Source organism: Polypterus senegalus, chromosome 14, assembly GCF_016835505.1.
Source record: "Polypterus senegalus isolate Bchr_013 chromosome 14, ASM1683550v1, whole genome shotgun sequence".
NCBI classification, from domain to species: Eukaryota; Metazoa; Chordata; class Cladistia; order Polypteriformes; family Polypteridae; genus Polypterus; species Polypterus senegalus.
The window spans coordinates 97006041-97021998 of NC_053167.1; the positions used below are offsets into that span (position 1 = coordinate 97006041).

The following is a 15958-nucleotide window of genomic DNA, read 5'->3' on the forward strand; positions in this document are numbered from 1 at the left end:
CTCCCAGCACTGCCAACGTCCATGTAACTAGTCTGTATGTTCTCCATGTGCCCACTTGGGCATCCTGTCACATTAGTTTAATTTCTGACTCTGAATTAATCCATGTAAACCTGTGTGATCCTCAAAATACAGAGACGTCCTTTTCAGGCTTGGTTCTGTGTAATGCCACTGGAGTAGGACTCGGCTACTGTGATCCACTAACAAAATAAAAAAAGTGGATTCACACAATTGGAACCTGAAAAGACTGGAGAAAGATTTTTTAAATTGCTAAAAGCCCAGTTTGGTGGTAAGTTTAGAGAGAGGGCTCTCTCTTTTTGAAAGCATGTAGATAGAGTGCCCTCCATAATGTTTGAAAAAAGACACTTTTTTCCTTGATATACCTCCTGCTCCATGGTTTAAAATTACAAATCAAACAATTCAAATGTGATTAAAGTGCACATTGAAAACCCTCATTTAAAGGTTTTTACCTACATTACACACATTGAAATACTTTTTCTACATGGTTCCCCATTTCAGGGCACTATAATGTTTGGGACAACTGGCATCAATTGTCATTACTCATTGTGATTGCTCAGGATACCTAGACTTGCTTCTACCCTTTGGAGTCTCCTTTGAAGTCACAGCTGTGCCAATGAAAGTTAAAGAAGCCATTATGACACTTAAAAACAAATAATAAAACCATTAGAGACACAGATAAAACCTTAGGATTACCTAAATGAACTGTCAGAAATATCATTAGGAAGAAAGAACACACTAATGAGCTCAGTAATTGCAAAGGGACTGGTAGGCCAAGGAAGACCTTCACTGATGCTGACAGAAGAATCCACACTATGGTAAAGAAAAAGCCCCAAAGGCCTGTCTGATGGATCAGAAAGGGTCTTCAGGGGGCAGATGTGTATGTGTCAAAACTCAGGGAAAAGGTGCAGAGACAGACACTGTAGTAATTTCTACATGATGTGACTGAAGAAAAATCTGCAATGTACACATTAATCATGTCTGAATTGTCTGATTTGTAAGTTTAAACTGTGAAGCAGAAGGGTAAATTAAGAAAAAATTGTGTTGTTGTCCCAAACATTATGGAGGGCACTGTATCTGCCCATTAATTTTTCAAAACAGCTGAATGTATTCCAAGTCCCAAGGGAGTCCAAGTGTGAAATAAACAGCAATAGGTACAAAGCAGCATTTTTTGCTGAATAGGCAAGCACTCACAACACAGTAAATATGTTGTCAAATATTAATATCACAACATGCCTTTGGACTGAAAAAAAGCACAGTTGGAATGAAGGGAACATGCATATTTCTGTTCAGGTTGCTATTAATGATTTCAACGTTATGTTCCCTGCAGACTGAAATCAAATACAATTACCGTAAATAATGGCTTTTAGTTTACCTCTTCAATCTAGGCCTAACCTCAAATTATACTTTAAAAGGAAATTTTTCTCCAAAGGGTTACATTCAGCATTAAATGCTGGAATATCCTGAACTGAAGACATGTTCTCAAATTATCATAAGAAGCAACTCCATCACTCCTGATGTGGTGTAAAAACATAGCATTAATAATAGATTAAATGGTGATACATCCCAGCATGTTGCCTGCGTGGGTGTTTTGGTATTAGCAAGCCAAGGAGCAGGCATTTTGCAGGACGAGATGATATAGTTTTCTTCTGCACACACGGCCTAGTGAACAGAATATATCAAACATGTAGACTGATAAAATGTTTGGCAAACTTCAATATGTAAAGCAACACTGGGGATTTAAACAAATTTGGTAGCAAAGATAACAAAGACAAAATGCCTAGCATACTGGCATGGTGATTTCTGCTGTTGTTGTTATATCTTTATGGGTCTTATAGTTGAGCACCTACAACACACAAAGTGCTATTAAAGAATACAGTCTTCACAACAGTTTTTAGGTTAACACTGTCATAACTAGGGCAGGGCATTGGTTGAATTATCTTCTTTATACTTTTAGGAACATTGGTAGATTCCTGGCCGGGCAGCTAGATGTGTAGGCTGTGCTTGTTCCCCTGCATGATTTTCTCACTTTTTCATTAAGAAGAAGGGAGCTGGTCAACCGCTTTCCTCGCTGCTTGTCTCTGATAGATTGTGACAAACCACAAAGCAAATCTGTATAATATTACCTGCTTACAAAGAACCTTTAAGGCATGCAATCAATACGGACTACACTCTCAGCCTCATCAAAAACTGTGCTTATCAGTGCTTCCCGATCCTGGGTGAAACCCCAACCACCCCATACCAGCTCCCACTCCCCACCTCCTATAGTGACAATCGTGTTCGGTTCAAAGTGGAACCATCACTGATGAATCGGGGCTGATCCTGGATGGTATCCCCAACCTTGCTTTGACAATCATGCTTGGAGGAGGAAAAGCTAATGCTCTAATGATTGTGTGGGTCCTCCCACATCCTCGCTTTGACAGACATGCTTGATTCACTGAGGGGGAACCGTCTCACTCCACCAGCTGAGACGATCTCACCCAACAACCACCCCAACCTGTGAGACGCATATCACACTAGCATGTGAAATACTGGTGAATATGATATTGTCAACGCTGGTTTGGACCTTGAATCGCCAGGCATCCATTGTTTCTATGGCTACATGGACTCTGGATCATACTGATATATCTAAGCTTCATTCTCAGTTAAAATGCTTTTTTAATTTCAAACTGATTAGCTCAAGATTGGATGTGGTAATGCTTCACTTCACAAGTTAGACATTAACTCGAACATTCTGGCCATCAAAGTGCATAGCCCCAATATTCAAATGCTCTCAAAAACACGATTCAGCCACATATCTAATCCCTACAAGCAGGGGTCCTCAAACATAACCCTGGAGGGCAGCAGTGACTACAGGTTTTCATTCCAGCCAGATTCCTAATTAGAACTCAGTCCTTGCTGATAATGAAACTCTGTATTTAATTAATTGTCTTGTTAGTGCTTTCACTCATCCAAGAGAAATTTTAATTGCACTGTAGAGTCTTCCTTCTCTGAGAAAATTATTCATGTGCTTTGTGGACCAGAACCGATTTAAACTTAACAGCCCTTCCAATTCCTCACTCATTTATTTCTAAACATTTTTTAACACAAATACTTCATGGTGCATATGCACAGGTTTAAGAATCAGATTAGCTGGAGAGCTGCTGGTTTATTGGTTATCTGGTCTAGTTAAGAAAACAGGCAAAAATTTAAATTTAAATGGAGCTGCTAAAACTAAAATAGGCAATTTAGGGTTCTGAATTATGTCAGGAAAGATAACCAAAATTAAGCCCAAAAATATATTGCTTTAACAGTAAATAAATGGATGCTAATTAAGAAATTAGCTGAAGTCAAAACCTGCAGCCATTGTGAACCTCCATAATTGTAACTGACGACCTCTGACCTGCAATGCAACTAAAATTTAGCTTGGATGAATGAAAGCGCTAACAAGGAATATAGTTAAATAACAAGTTTCATTATCAGCAATAACTGAATTCAAATTAGGAAACTGGCTGGAATGAAAACCTGTAGCCACTGTGGCCCCCCAGGACCATGACTGAGAACCCCTGCCCTACAGTATGTTCAACCTTCCATTGTGCAAATTAACAAAGTCTTTTCTCTCTATCTTTTGTTATTAATGTCTGAGGCTGGCCAGGCCTTGGATATTTCTGAGAGAAGATTAGGAAAATTCCATCATGACAAGACAACTCTTTGACATCAGCATACAAAGGATACTGGTCCTAGGGTGGTCCAAAACAAAGAGATTCAGGTTCTGCACAAGGCTAGTTTTATTCTTTATCATATTTATAACAAACAAAATAAAAATTAACAACATTTAGAGGTCACTCCATTTTGATGTTTTTTTATGTCATTTGACCTGAACAGCAGACAACTGTTCCATACTTGTTTGATGAAGTTGCTAAGTTCTAGCGATGATTTGTGACCAGTCAAAGAATAAACTGTTTCTGTCCCTTGCATTTTTTCAGTATGTCACTGTACTTTTTGATGAGATTTATTACACCTTCAGCTGTGCTGTTCACTACTGTTATGCATCCCAACAGATACACAAAATTCTTTGAAGATTGAATCATCTGTCCGCTGTTGTGGTATTTTCTTGAGAAATAACTGAGACCATTCTTTGCCTTTTGCTATAAGGATATCAAAGAAGGATGTCATTCTTTCTGTTTTCAGATCCTCCAACTTCAGCTATTCAGATTCATTTGTCAGTTTAAGACATCAAGGAATGTCTGGTGACGATAACCACTGCAGGCTTTGCACCATCTTTTCCTTTGTTTTTGCTGAGACTATGTCATCAAAAATGGCTAAAATAGAAACTCCTACTTGCAGCATTACTGGAATGATCTTGAGCATTCACCACTGTGGAAACCAAGGCCAACTGGACATTTGTGCTGAAGTATGTAAAGGGCTGTGGCAGATCAGAACATGCATACGGTTTAAAAATGAGGCAGCACAGACCTTGTGAGTGTGGGTATGCAGAAGTTAACGGATAGTCACAGAGAGCTTACTAAAGGAATGGTTTACAATTAAATAAGACCAATTGGCATAGCTATCCCTTATTCACACAACGTTGAGGATGTACCTACGCTCACAAAAGTATAAAAGGTCTGAGTAGATCAGATCATTGAAGACAAAAAACAGAGACTGAAAATAAAGCAGAGGAATGTGAGAGAGCAGGACTGGGTGTTTGATCAAGTGCTCAGGAAAGGAGGTGAAGTGGTTGGGAGGACTCGTGGGGAGTGAGAGGAATGGCACTCAAGGGGCTGGTTGCCTCTGTTGAGCTGTGGAGCAGGTGTGATTGTGTGCTTGAAGACCCATAGACACTGAAGGAGACAGCGGGCTAGTAGAAACAGGGTCTGACTGCCTCAGTGGTGAATGACGTAGGTGGCTGGGACAAAAACCAGAAGGTGACCGTATTTCCTGGCATCTCAGCTCTGTTGAGTATGCCTGTCGGTTAAGCAGGGAAGATGAGTGAGAGACAGCAGAGAAGAAAACAAATGGGAGGAGCCAATTCTGTTGCTGATTTTATTTCTGGTTTTAACTATTTAATGAATCTATTTATTTACTATTTTTACCATAAAAAATCATGCCATGGGCTTTTTCCTGCTTTTTGCCCAATGCTCCATTGATAAGCTCTGAACCCCAAGAATTGGATCAGAATTGAAACCTTTCAGTCATTTAAATGAAAGCATATGGTCCTCTGATGTAAATGAGCTGAACCTTGATATGTTTTAATCATGGCATCCCAGGAGTTGCCTGAGAAACCTGGCAGTTTACAAGCTATTAAAGGCTCAGGGGTGCTACGTAGTAAACACAGGAGCCCACCAGAAGGAGTTCTGGTGTGTCTGTAGCAGTAATAGGACCCCTTCTGACCCAGTGATCCCAGGATTTAGCCAAAAGTGACCTTATGAAAGCTGGGTCAGAGCAGATGCAGATAGAGTCTAGATTTGAGAAGTGATTTAATGCTTGACCTTACTGGTATGAGGAAAAAGTCAGTGTTGTGAGATAGGAAAGGGAGGGAGGAGTTGACAAAGGGAATTCTTGCTGGACAAGAGGGTAAAGCATTCCACCCATCAATGAAGGATTCAAAATCTGTGTTGTTAGTTCCACTATGTCCACTGCTAGAGTTTTGTACTTTGTGTTCTTTCTTATTTAACTCTCCATTGTTTGTGTAAACCTTTATAAACACATTTTCCATATAATTGGCATCCTCAGCATTGGGGGCAGATGGACACCATGAGGCAGTGGATGCACCAGTAATCTGTCACTAGAACATGTCCGTGCACCTTATCAACTGAGTACTTAAAAATCAGAAACAAATAACACAGCAAATTATTAATGGACATGCTTCTTTTACTTCATTATGACACATTTACTTAAATGTACTCCATTTGTTATTTCTAACTCTAGACTTGAGACATAAATAAACTCTTGAATTTAAAAAGGGAATTTATTTAAAAACAAAAGTGGGCCTTTACTCCTGAAGCAGAAAACAGAAGCGAGAGGGTTACTTAAGAATTACAATTGAAAGTTACTGAATTACAAGAACAGTAGGCCCTGGAATCCAAAAAAAGATACTGCAGAATTGTGCACACAAAAATTGTAAAAGTATAATAAAAATGTAAAGTACCTGCACATGGTTTTGGAAAGATGGAGGAGGTTTTGCTGTTGGGGCTGGAGAGCGAGGACTCAGCTTCCTGTCCAGAAACACTTCTTTTCCACAGGCATAGCACCAAACGCGTAGGGTGGTGAGGTTTACAGTCAGATTATGTTGGGTTTCCTTGCAATAATATTAAGAATGCAAAATTAACTGTTGAATAAAACACCATCTCCATACAATCAGTGTCGCCCAGCTACACTTTCCTGCTCAGAAAATCCAGAAAGAAAAAAAAATAATTATCTTGAGAGATAGACATTTCTGTGCTTTTGAAATAAAGGAAAACTTTTAATGTGCACTTTAAGTAATGATTTCAAATATTTATCCATAATAAATAAATAGTAGAAAACAAATGTATACAAACCATGTGATGTAGACTATGAACTACAGAAAACTACTATTAACTAACTCTAAACACGGCTCTAACATTTAAGCTGCTCTTTCAGCAATCTTTGATTTTTTAAGTGCTGCAGTATTCCTTTATGCTTTTATTGAAGTCTTTTGTCTCTGGTGACCTCCTGCAGCAGATCACAATTTCAGTTACTACTGGCTGTCTCTCTTCCCATGAGATGCTTTTGTCAAGGAAGCTTGCCAGCATGTCATGATGATATGACATAATTTGCAACATTCTCTACAGAGAATTCAGCATTAAATAAAGCAAAATATTTCAAACTGTTGTTGCTTGGGCTTAGTAGGGACGACACTGACAGGACGTATAAGGAATTTTTACTTTCCAAGGGAATACTGAAAATTCAATATGTTAGGTTTGGTTTGAATATAACACAGCATACTATATGTAACATTAATCAGAATATTTTGTCTTTTAACATTAAACAAGCATGCATCAAACAAACAACTGTGCATTTCCCCAAAAGATTAGGTTAATGCTGAAAATATCTAATAAACAAGACTGAGATTAGGTGAAATTTCAGATGTCTAGAAAAAAGAAATCACACAAATAACTGCTTAATGTTTAAGTAAAATATTTTTGGGAAGGGCAATATGTTAGTGTAATGGTTAGCTCCCCGAACCAAGGTTTGATCTCCAGAAAAGTCACTGTCTTTGTGTAGTTTCGTTTCGTGTTCTTCCTACAACTGAAAAAAAGGCATATTTGGAAAATTCAAACTTGACTCAGTATGAATGACTATGCCACACAGTGGGCTGGAGTCCCACCACCTTGCATGTGGTGCTGCTGGTGTAAGCTTTGGCCCCCAGAGAAAGAAACTTTGGAAATAATAATTAGTTCTTAAACAGACTACAAGTCTGGGGATTAAAATTACACATTCAAACACTAAAATTAAAATGTATTATGGAACATTAATGTGACTTTAGTAATTTTTTAGTAGAAATATTTCATTGGTGAAGAGCACTGATATCGTCTCCAAATATTTGGATGTCAATAGCAGCCAAACTGAATAACATATACAGCACAATCTAAACAATCTATCCATCATACTGTATTATTGTTATAAACAGAAATTAAGCACTCAAAAATATTATCAGAAACAAACACAATGGCCTAACAGTCACACATTTTATTTCTGCATGAAGGTTTGATTTAATCTCATGTACTGTACATATGGTCCCTGTGTTTAAAAAGCCCTCTGCTCAGAAAACTACCTGAATACTGCTTTTACTCTGGGAAACTGAAGAAGAAGGATAGTCATGGTCTGAATGCACACTCATAGCACCAGACTCATGGAAGCTAGCACACAACACAGCTGATATACTGTACATGTTTATCTACAAGTACATCTCCTTCAGGGAGTTAATTGTAAAATTGTAAAAAGAAATCATTTAATAGATTTAAGTGAAAATGTTACTTAAGAAATAACAAATTTGTCTTATTTGACTTTAAGATGCAGAAAAAATTGTTAAAAAATTATTTGACTTTAATGCATTTACAACATTCTGGTAAATTCTAAAACTAAAATTATTATCAAACTATAAATAAATAAGTAAATACATACATACATACATAAATCCTATTTAAAAACACACTTTTACTACCTGGCCTTTAACCCAGTGTGATATGTTGACTATCTGTGTACCTTTTATTATGAATTTCTTCAGCTCTTATGTGTTTCTGTTTCTTTTGCCCTTTGGTTATTGTGTGTCTGATACTGTATGTTGGGTTTTATTGTACTGCACTTTGGTCAGCCTTGATGTTGTTTTTAAAGTGCTTTATAAATAAATAAATACATACATACATATTTTGCTTTACTAAAAACTATTTAGTATGTAAATAAGATAAGATATTTACTTGGCTACAATAGGCTGGCACCCTGTCAATTACCACTTTACTCTCTAGTTATGGGCTTCAGATCCCCTGACATTGAATTGGATTAAGCAAGATTGAGAATGTATGTGCATTTATATATGCAATGATTTGTCAACCCATTAGTCTATAAATATGAATATGTAATAAATTTTGATAGAATTTAGGTATACTGCATTATTATAGTTAAAATCATAGTAGCAATGTACAACCCCAATTCCAATAAAGTTGGGACGTTGTGTAAAATGTAAATAAAAACAGAATACAATGATTTGCAAATCCTTTTCTACATATACAGTGATCCCTTGTTATATTGCGCTTCGACTCCATCGTAGATTTTAAATGTAAGCATATCTAAATATATCACGGATTTTTCACTGGTTTGCGGATTTCTGCGGACAATGGGTCTTTTAATTTATGGTACATGATTCCTCAGTTTGTTTGCCCAGTTGATTTCATACAAGGGACGCTATTGGCGGATGACTTAGAAGCTACCCAATCAGAGCATGTATTACGTATTAAATAAAACTCCTCAATGATATATGATATGCTTCCCGCGCGGTGCTTGATTGTTTGCTTTTCTCTGTCTCTCTCACTCTCTCTGACATTCTCTGGGGTGTGAGCAGAGGGGCTGTTTGCACAGAGGCTGTTTGCCTAGAGGATATGGATGCTCCTCTAAAAATGCCGCTTTATCGCGGTGCTTCGGCATACTTAAAAGCCCAAAAGCACGTATTGATTTTTTGATTGTTTGCTTTTCTCTTGCTCTCTCTCTCTGACATTCTCTGCTCCTGACACGCATTCTTTGAAGAGGAAGATATGTTTGCATTCTTTTAATTGTGAGAAAGAACTGTCATCTCTATCTTGTCATGGAGCACAGGGTGGTATTTCATGTCTAGAGGGCTCTAATAATGTTAACAGGAGTTTATAAGGGCTTAAAATATATAAAAATAACCATACAAACATATGGTTTCTACTTCACGGATTTTCACCTATCGCGGGGGGTTCTGGAACGCAACCCCCGCGATCGAGGAGGGATTACTGTATTCAATTGAATACACTACAAAGACAAGATATCGAACGTTCAAACTTATAAACTTTATTGTTGTTTTGCAAATCTTCACTAATTTTGAATTTAATGCCTGCAACACATTCCAAAAAAGCTGAGATAGGGGCATGTTTACAACTGTGTTATATCACCTTTCCTTTTAATAACACTCAGTAAGCATTTGGGAACTGAGGACACTAAGTGTTGAAGCAGTGTAGGTGGAATTCTTTCCCATTCTTGCTTGATGTAACTTATGTTGCTCAACAGTCCAGGGTCTCCGTTGTCGTATTTTGCGCTTCATAATGTGTCACACATTTTCAATGGGAGACAGATCTGGACTGCAGGCCGGCCAGTTTAGTACCCGCACTCTTTTACTACGAAGCCACGCTGTTGTAACACATGCAGAATGTGGCTTTGCATTGTCCTGCTAAAATAAACAGGGACGTCCCTGAAAAAGACGTTGCTTAGATGGCAGCATATGTTGCTCCAAAACCTGTATGTACCTTTCAACATTAATGGTGCCTTCACAGATGTACAAGTTAGCCGTGCCATGGGCACTAACACACCCCCATACCATCACAGATGCTGGCTTTTGAACTTTGTGCAGATAACAATCTGGATGGTCCTTTTCCTATTTGGCCCAGAGGACACGACGTCCATGATTTCCAAAAAGAATCTGAAATGTGGACTCGTCAGACCACAGCACACTTTTCCACTTTGCGTCAGTCCATCTCAGATGAGCTCGGGCCCAGAGAAGCCGGCAGCATTTCTGGGTGTTGTTGATATATGGCTTTTGCTTTGCATGGTAGAGTTTTAACTTGCACTTGTAGATGTAGCGACGAACTATGTTAACTGACAATGGTTTCTTGAAGTATTCCTGAGCCCACGTGGTAATATCCTTTACAGAATGATGTCAGTTTTTAATGCAGTGCCACCTGAGGGATCAAAGGTCACGGGCATCCAGTGTTGGTATTCGGCCTTACCGTTTACGTGCAGAGATTTCTCCAGATTCTCTGAATCTTTTGATGATATTATGGACAGTAGATGATGAAATCCCTAGATTCCTTGCAACCTTGAGAAATGTTGTTCTTAAACTGCTGGACTATTTGCCCACGCAGTTGTTTACAAAGTGGTGAACCTTGCCCCATCCTTGCTTGTGAACGACTGAGCCTTTTGGGGATGCTCCTTTGATACCCAATCATGACAAACACCTGTTTCCAATTAACCTGTTCACCTGTGGAATGTTCAAAACAGGTGTTTTTTGAACATTCCTCAACTTTCCCAGTCTTTTGCTGCTCCTGTCCCAGATTTTTTGGAACGTGTTGCAGGCATCAAATTCAAAATGAGTGAAGATTTGCAAAACAACAATAAAGTTTATCAGTTTGAATATTAGATATCTTGTCTTCGTAGTGTATTCAACTGAATATAGGTTGAAAAGGATTTGCAAATCATTATGTTCTGTTTTTATTTGCATTTTACACAACGTCCCAACTTCATTGGAATTGGGGTTATATTATACTGTACTTGTAGTTTACCATTTGCACCATGTTTTCAATTACATATTTTAAGTAAATAGTATTTGAAAATGAAATACTATGTGATGGCACTTGTGAAGCCGACCCACAGAAATCACTCAAAACCATCTGAAATCCTAGGTTCTCCAATGTGGATGTCTAAGACTACGTTAAAGAAAACATAGCTACTGGAGAGAGAAAGACTTAGAAATAGGAAATGTTTAAACAGGCAAATATAGAAATGATTTAAAAATATAATGTTTATCAAGACTAGAGGTTACCTAAACAGAACATTGTACCCTTTTAATTACATTACACTTCAGCTTCCTTGCTTGTACCCATCCTTTTCATTTACTTAAGTGTGTGCTAACAGTCACTTATGAAGAAATTAATAATCTGATTCCTTTTAAAACTGACAAAAATGAAAAGTGTATTGTAAAAGGTTAAACAAAGGCTTGAACTCTTGTATGAGGTTATTTTACTGATGATAAAAGGAATTGAGAAACTGAAGATACAGAAATGGAAGACTATTAAGGAAACATGAGGTATAAATTTCATGATAAATGTAGGAAAGGCAGTTTCTGCTGAAAATTAAAAGGCAGAAAGCATGAAATGGTAGGAGGATGAATGGCAATATGCCCAGTAGCAAGTTCTTTGCATGGGTGACTAAAAGTTGATGCTTACTGATGTAATGGTCTGAGATGCAGTCTACAGGAGGAGATTGAAACATTTGTTGGTAGTGTGTGAGTAGGTAGTTGGAGGCGGATGTAGAAAATGTAAACTTAGATACTGGCAATGGAACTATAATGGAAAAATGATGCTTATTATGTTAGCTGGCATACTGAATGAATGTAGATGGAGATACTCTAAGCATTTTGGTAGCAAAATGTGACATACTGTATAAATGGCAGAAGTTCAAAATAAATTATGTTATGTTTAGTAAAGGAGCATCTCTAACACTAAAAGTTCTGCAAGCTATGTGAGGAATTATATGGTGGTTGGAAGTTGTCACTGTTTGAAAGGACTGATCAGATGAATGGGTGGACTTTTCACTAATGAACAGGAACAGCAAGGAATGCAGAGTTGATAGAAGAAAATGAACTGGATAAAAAGGTGCACAGTAAAAGTAGTGAAGAGGATGAGGCCAAAATGGAGTGCAAGGTGATATGATGGGACCTGATGGCAGGCATTATCAGACAAATGGGTCTTATTCTAAGGATACCTAAAGGCACAGAAAATGAAGAAGAGGAATTAAAGGGGAATCTGGCAAAACTGGGGAAACCCAGATATTTGCCTTTAAACAAGCTGCTGTTTTGATATGAAATCAACTAAGGCTTTAATATTCACAAAGGTTGTTGCACTCAAAACATCAGGCTAGAAACCAAAAATAAACACAGATCTAGTTAGTTAGAAAAAAACTTTTTTGAAAGACTCTCCTGTAGTTTAAACACATACAGGCAAAGTGACCTCCATACCATCCAGAGGTACATACCTGTGAGTGAACAGTGCTATGATCAGCATGAGATTCTCCACAGCCCACATAGGCACATCTATTCTGTCAAAAGAAGAAAAAACAGAACATTGCTAAAAATGATGTACCACTGATCATATATCTTTGATATCTGATATCTTTAGACATAGACTAAGATATCTTTAGACTGTGGCAGAATAGTAGAATGCCAAGGAAAAAACACTGCAAGAACATGTAAACTCCACACAAACAGTAATCCAGACAGTAAATAAACACAGATTGCATGTTTTTTCCTTTGTTTGCATGTGTTTTCTCCTAGTATTCTGTTTTCCTTCTATACTCCATCAATATGTACTGTATATTAGATTTAGTGGTGACTGTGATGTTGAGTTGCAATTGACTGGCCTCTTGTAAAGGATTGGCTCCTGCTTTACTTGCAACTCTAATCTGGAAAAAAAGAAGTTCTCAAAATTAAAAAAAAAACTGAAATATAAAGAAGCTTCCATCTTTAACAGCATTACTTAGAACTATTGGAACTATTCAAACAATGGTGTAGAATATAGAGATACGATTTTTGTAAATGCAACAGGACATAGGACAGCTACATTTGTATGTAAACATCCTGGTCCAGTTTGCCAAATAATATTTTGCATGAAACTGGAAGAGATTCAAAACATCTGTTGAAATAGTCTCAAGGTGTTTTTCTGTTTGGTTTTACTTTTTTGAGATCCAATTTAAAATAATCCAGTTGGTCTAATTTTATTATCATTATCCATTTAACAACTATTTTCAGGTTTACCCAGGTTAACCTGTTGCCAAAATAAAGACTTTTCCTCCACTCTTTGCAGTTCCGGGTATTCTTTAGGGGTTAGTCATGTTCTTTTTCTATCATCTGACACCACATTTAACATCTTTTGTGACCTTGTTTCTTCCAGTTTCGTCATGGTGCAGCGTTTCGTGAATCATCCACTTCCTTTCACTCCACAAGTCCAAACTAATTGATTCTATTTCTCTTCAGCACAATACCTATCACTTCCATGCCTTTTTCTCCCACTACAGGATACTCTACACATTCATCTCATTATTCTGCTCTTTCCAGCTTTACTCCATATTCCATTTTCATCAGTCATGTCTCACTACCATACAGCATACTGTTCTTAAAACAGCTTTCAAAAGCTTTACCCTTCAATAGAAGAAGGATTCCCTTTAGAAATCCGAATGGAGGACACCAATTTCTTCCATATACCTCTTGCCATAGCTATCACTACTGTGGCCACACCTATGTCTGCGCTCAACATGTAACCTAAGAAGCAGAACTACCCTACTTTCTCAATCACAACTTAATGGCCAATATTTAAATTTACACTTACTGCATCAGCATCTGCATCCTCCTCACACACTTTCTACAAATAAAGGTCACAATTACCACCCGCAGACTACTCCTCACATTATTACTTCATTTATGCATTCACTTTTGACAAACTGTATTTGATTATGACTTTTTTCTAAACCCTTTATCACACTTATCACAAAGCCAGGCACCTACCCCCTACCTACCTATCCCAAAGTTCTCCTTCCATTGACCTTGAGGCCTTTTGTTTCTAAGTTATATTTCCATTTCATCATTTTATCTTTCAAATCCGGTTGACTCTTTTGCTACCAATGCAAGATAATTTGCATACAAGAACTCCTATGGCAATCATTTGCACACATCTCTGGCTGTCGCCTCCATCATTATCACAAAAAGCAAGACTCAGAAGAGATCACTGGTGCAAGCCCACTTTCACATCAAAAATTTCACTATCCCTGTCTGCTGTCCTGATCACCATTCATGTTTCTTATACACAGACATCACATACAGACATTTAACATTCAGCTACACCCAGCTTCCTCAATGCCTACCTCACCACTTCCTCTGGCACCCTGTCAAATTACTTGTCTGGATCTACACATGAAAAATGCAGCTTCTTTCCCTAAGCCAATTACTTGTCCTACATTTGCATGACATCAAAGATTACATCTGCTGTTCCCTTCCAAGGAATGAAACCAAACTGCATTTCATTAATTTTCACTTGATTCCTGATTTACAGTTGTGCTTGAAAGTTGGTGAACCCTTTAGAATTTTCTATATTTCTGCATAAATATGACCTAAAACATCATCAGATTTTCACTCATGTCCTAAATGTAGATAAAGAAAAACCAGTTAAACAAATGAGACAAAAATATTATACTTTGTCATTTATTTATTGAGGAAAATGATCGAATATTACATATTTGTGAGTGGCAAAAGTATGTGAACCTCTAGGATTAGCAGTTAGTTTGAAGGTGAAATTAGAGTCAGGTGTTTCCAATCAATGGGATGACAATCAGGTGTGAGTGGGCACCCTGTGTTATTTAAAGAACAGGGATCTATCAAAGTCTGCTCTTCACAACACGTGTTTGTGGAAGTGTATCATGGCACGAACAAAGGAGATTTCTGAGGACCTCAGAAAAAGAGTTGTTGATGCTCATCAGGCTGGAAAAGGTTACAAAACCATCTCTAAAGAGTTTGGACTCCACCAATCCACAGTCAGACAGATTGTGTACAAATGGAGGAAATTCAAGACCATTGTTACCCTCCCCAGGAGTGGTCGATCAACAAAGATCACTCCAAGAGCAAGGCGTGTAATAGTCGGTGAGGTCACAAAGGACCCCAGGGTAACTTCTAAGCAACTGAAGGCCTCTCTCACATTGGCTAATGTTCATGTTCATGAGTCCACCATCAGGAGAACACTGAACAACAATGGTGTGCATGGCAGGGTTGCAAGGAGAAAGCCACTGCTCTCCAAAAAACATTGCTGCTCGTCTGCAGTTTGCTAAAGATCACGTGGACAAACCAGAAGGCTATTGGAAGAATGTTTTGTGGACAGATGAGACCAAAATAGAACTTTTGGTTTAAATGAAAAGTGTTATGTTTGGAGAAAGGAAAACACTGCATTCCAGCATAAGAACCTTATCCCATCTGTGAAACATGGTGGTGGTAGTATCATGGTTTGGGCCTGTTTTTCTGCATCTGGGCCAGGACGGCTTGCCTTCATTGATGGAACAATGAATTCTGAATTATATCAGAGAATTCTAAAGGAAAATGTCAGGACATCTGTCCATGAACTGAATCTCAAGAGAAGGTGGGTCATGCAGCAAGACAACGACCCTAAGCACACAAGTCGTTCTACCAAAGAATGGTTAAAGAAAAATAAAGTTAATGTTTTGGAATGGCCAAGTCAAAGTCCTGACCTTAATCCAATCGAAATGTTGGGGAAGGACCTGAAGCGAGCAGTTAATGTGAGGAAACCCACCAACATCCCAGAGTTGAAGCTGTTCTGTACAGAGGAATGGGCTAAAATTCCTCCAAGCGGTGTGCAGGAATGATCAAAAGTTACCGGAAACGTTTAGTTGCAGTTATTGCTGCAAAGGGGGGTCACACCAGATACTGAAAGCAAAG

The 15958-nt window shown here is 38.0% G+C and overlaps 1 protein-coding gene across 1 annotated transcript in view; it reads right to left on the reverse strand.

Moving 5' to 3' along the window:
• usp33 (ubiquitin specific peptidase 33) overlaps nucleotides 1–15958 on the reverse strand; it is a 66026-nt gene that overhangs the window by 48726 nt on the left and 1342 nt on the right. Inside the window, exons 3-4 of the mRNA XM_039736040.1 lie at nucleotides 12499–12561; nucleotides 6143–6292 (exon numbers count right to left, since the gene is read on the reverse strand). Of these exons, the coding sequence (XP_039591974.1) occupies nucleotides 6143–6292; nucleotides 12499–12561 (213 nt within the window). The remainder of the gene's footprint in view (nucleotides 1–6142; nucleotides 6293–12498; nucleotides 12562–15958) is intronic.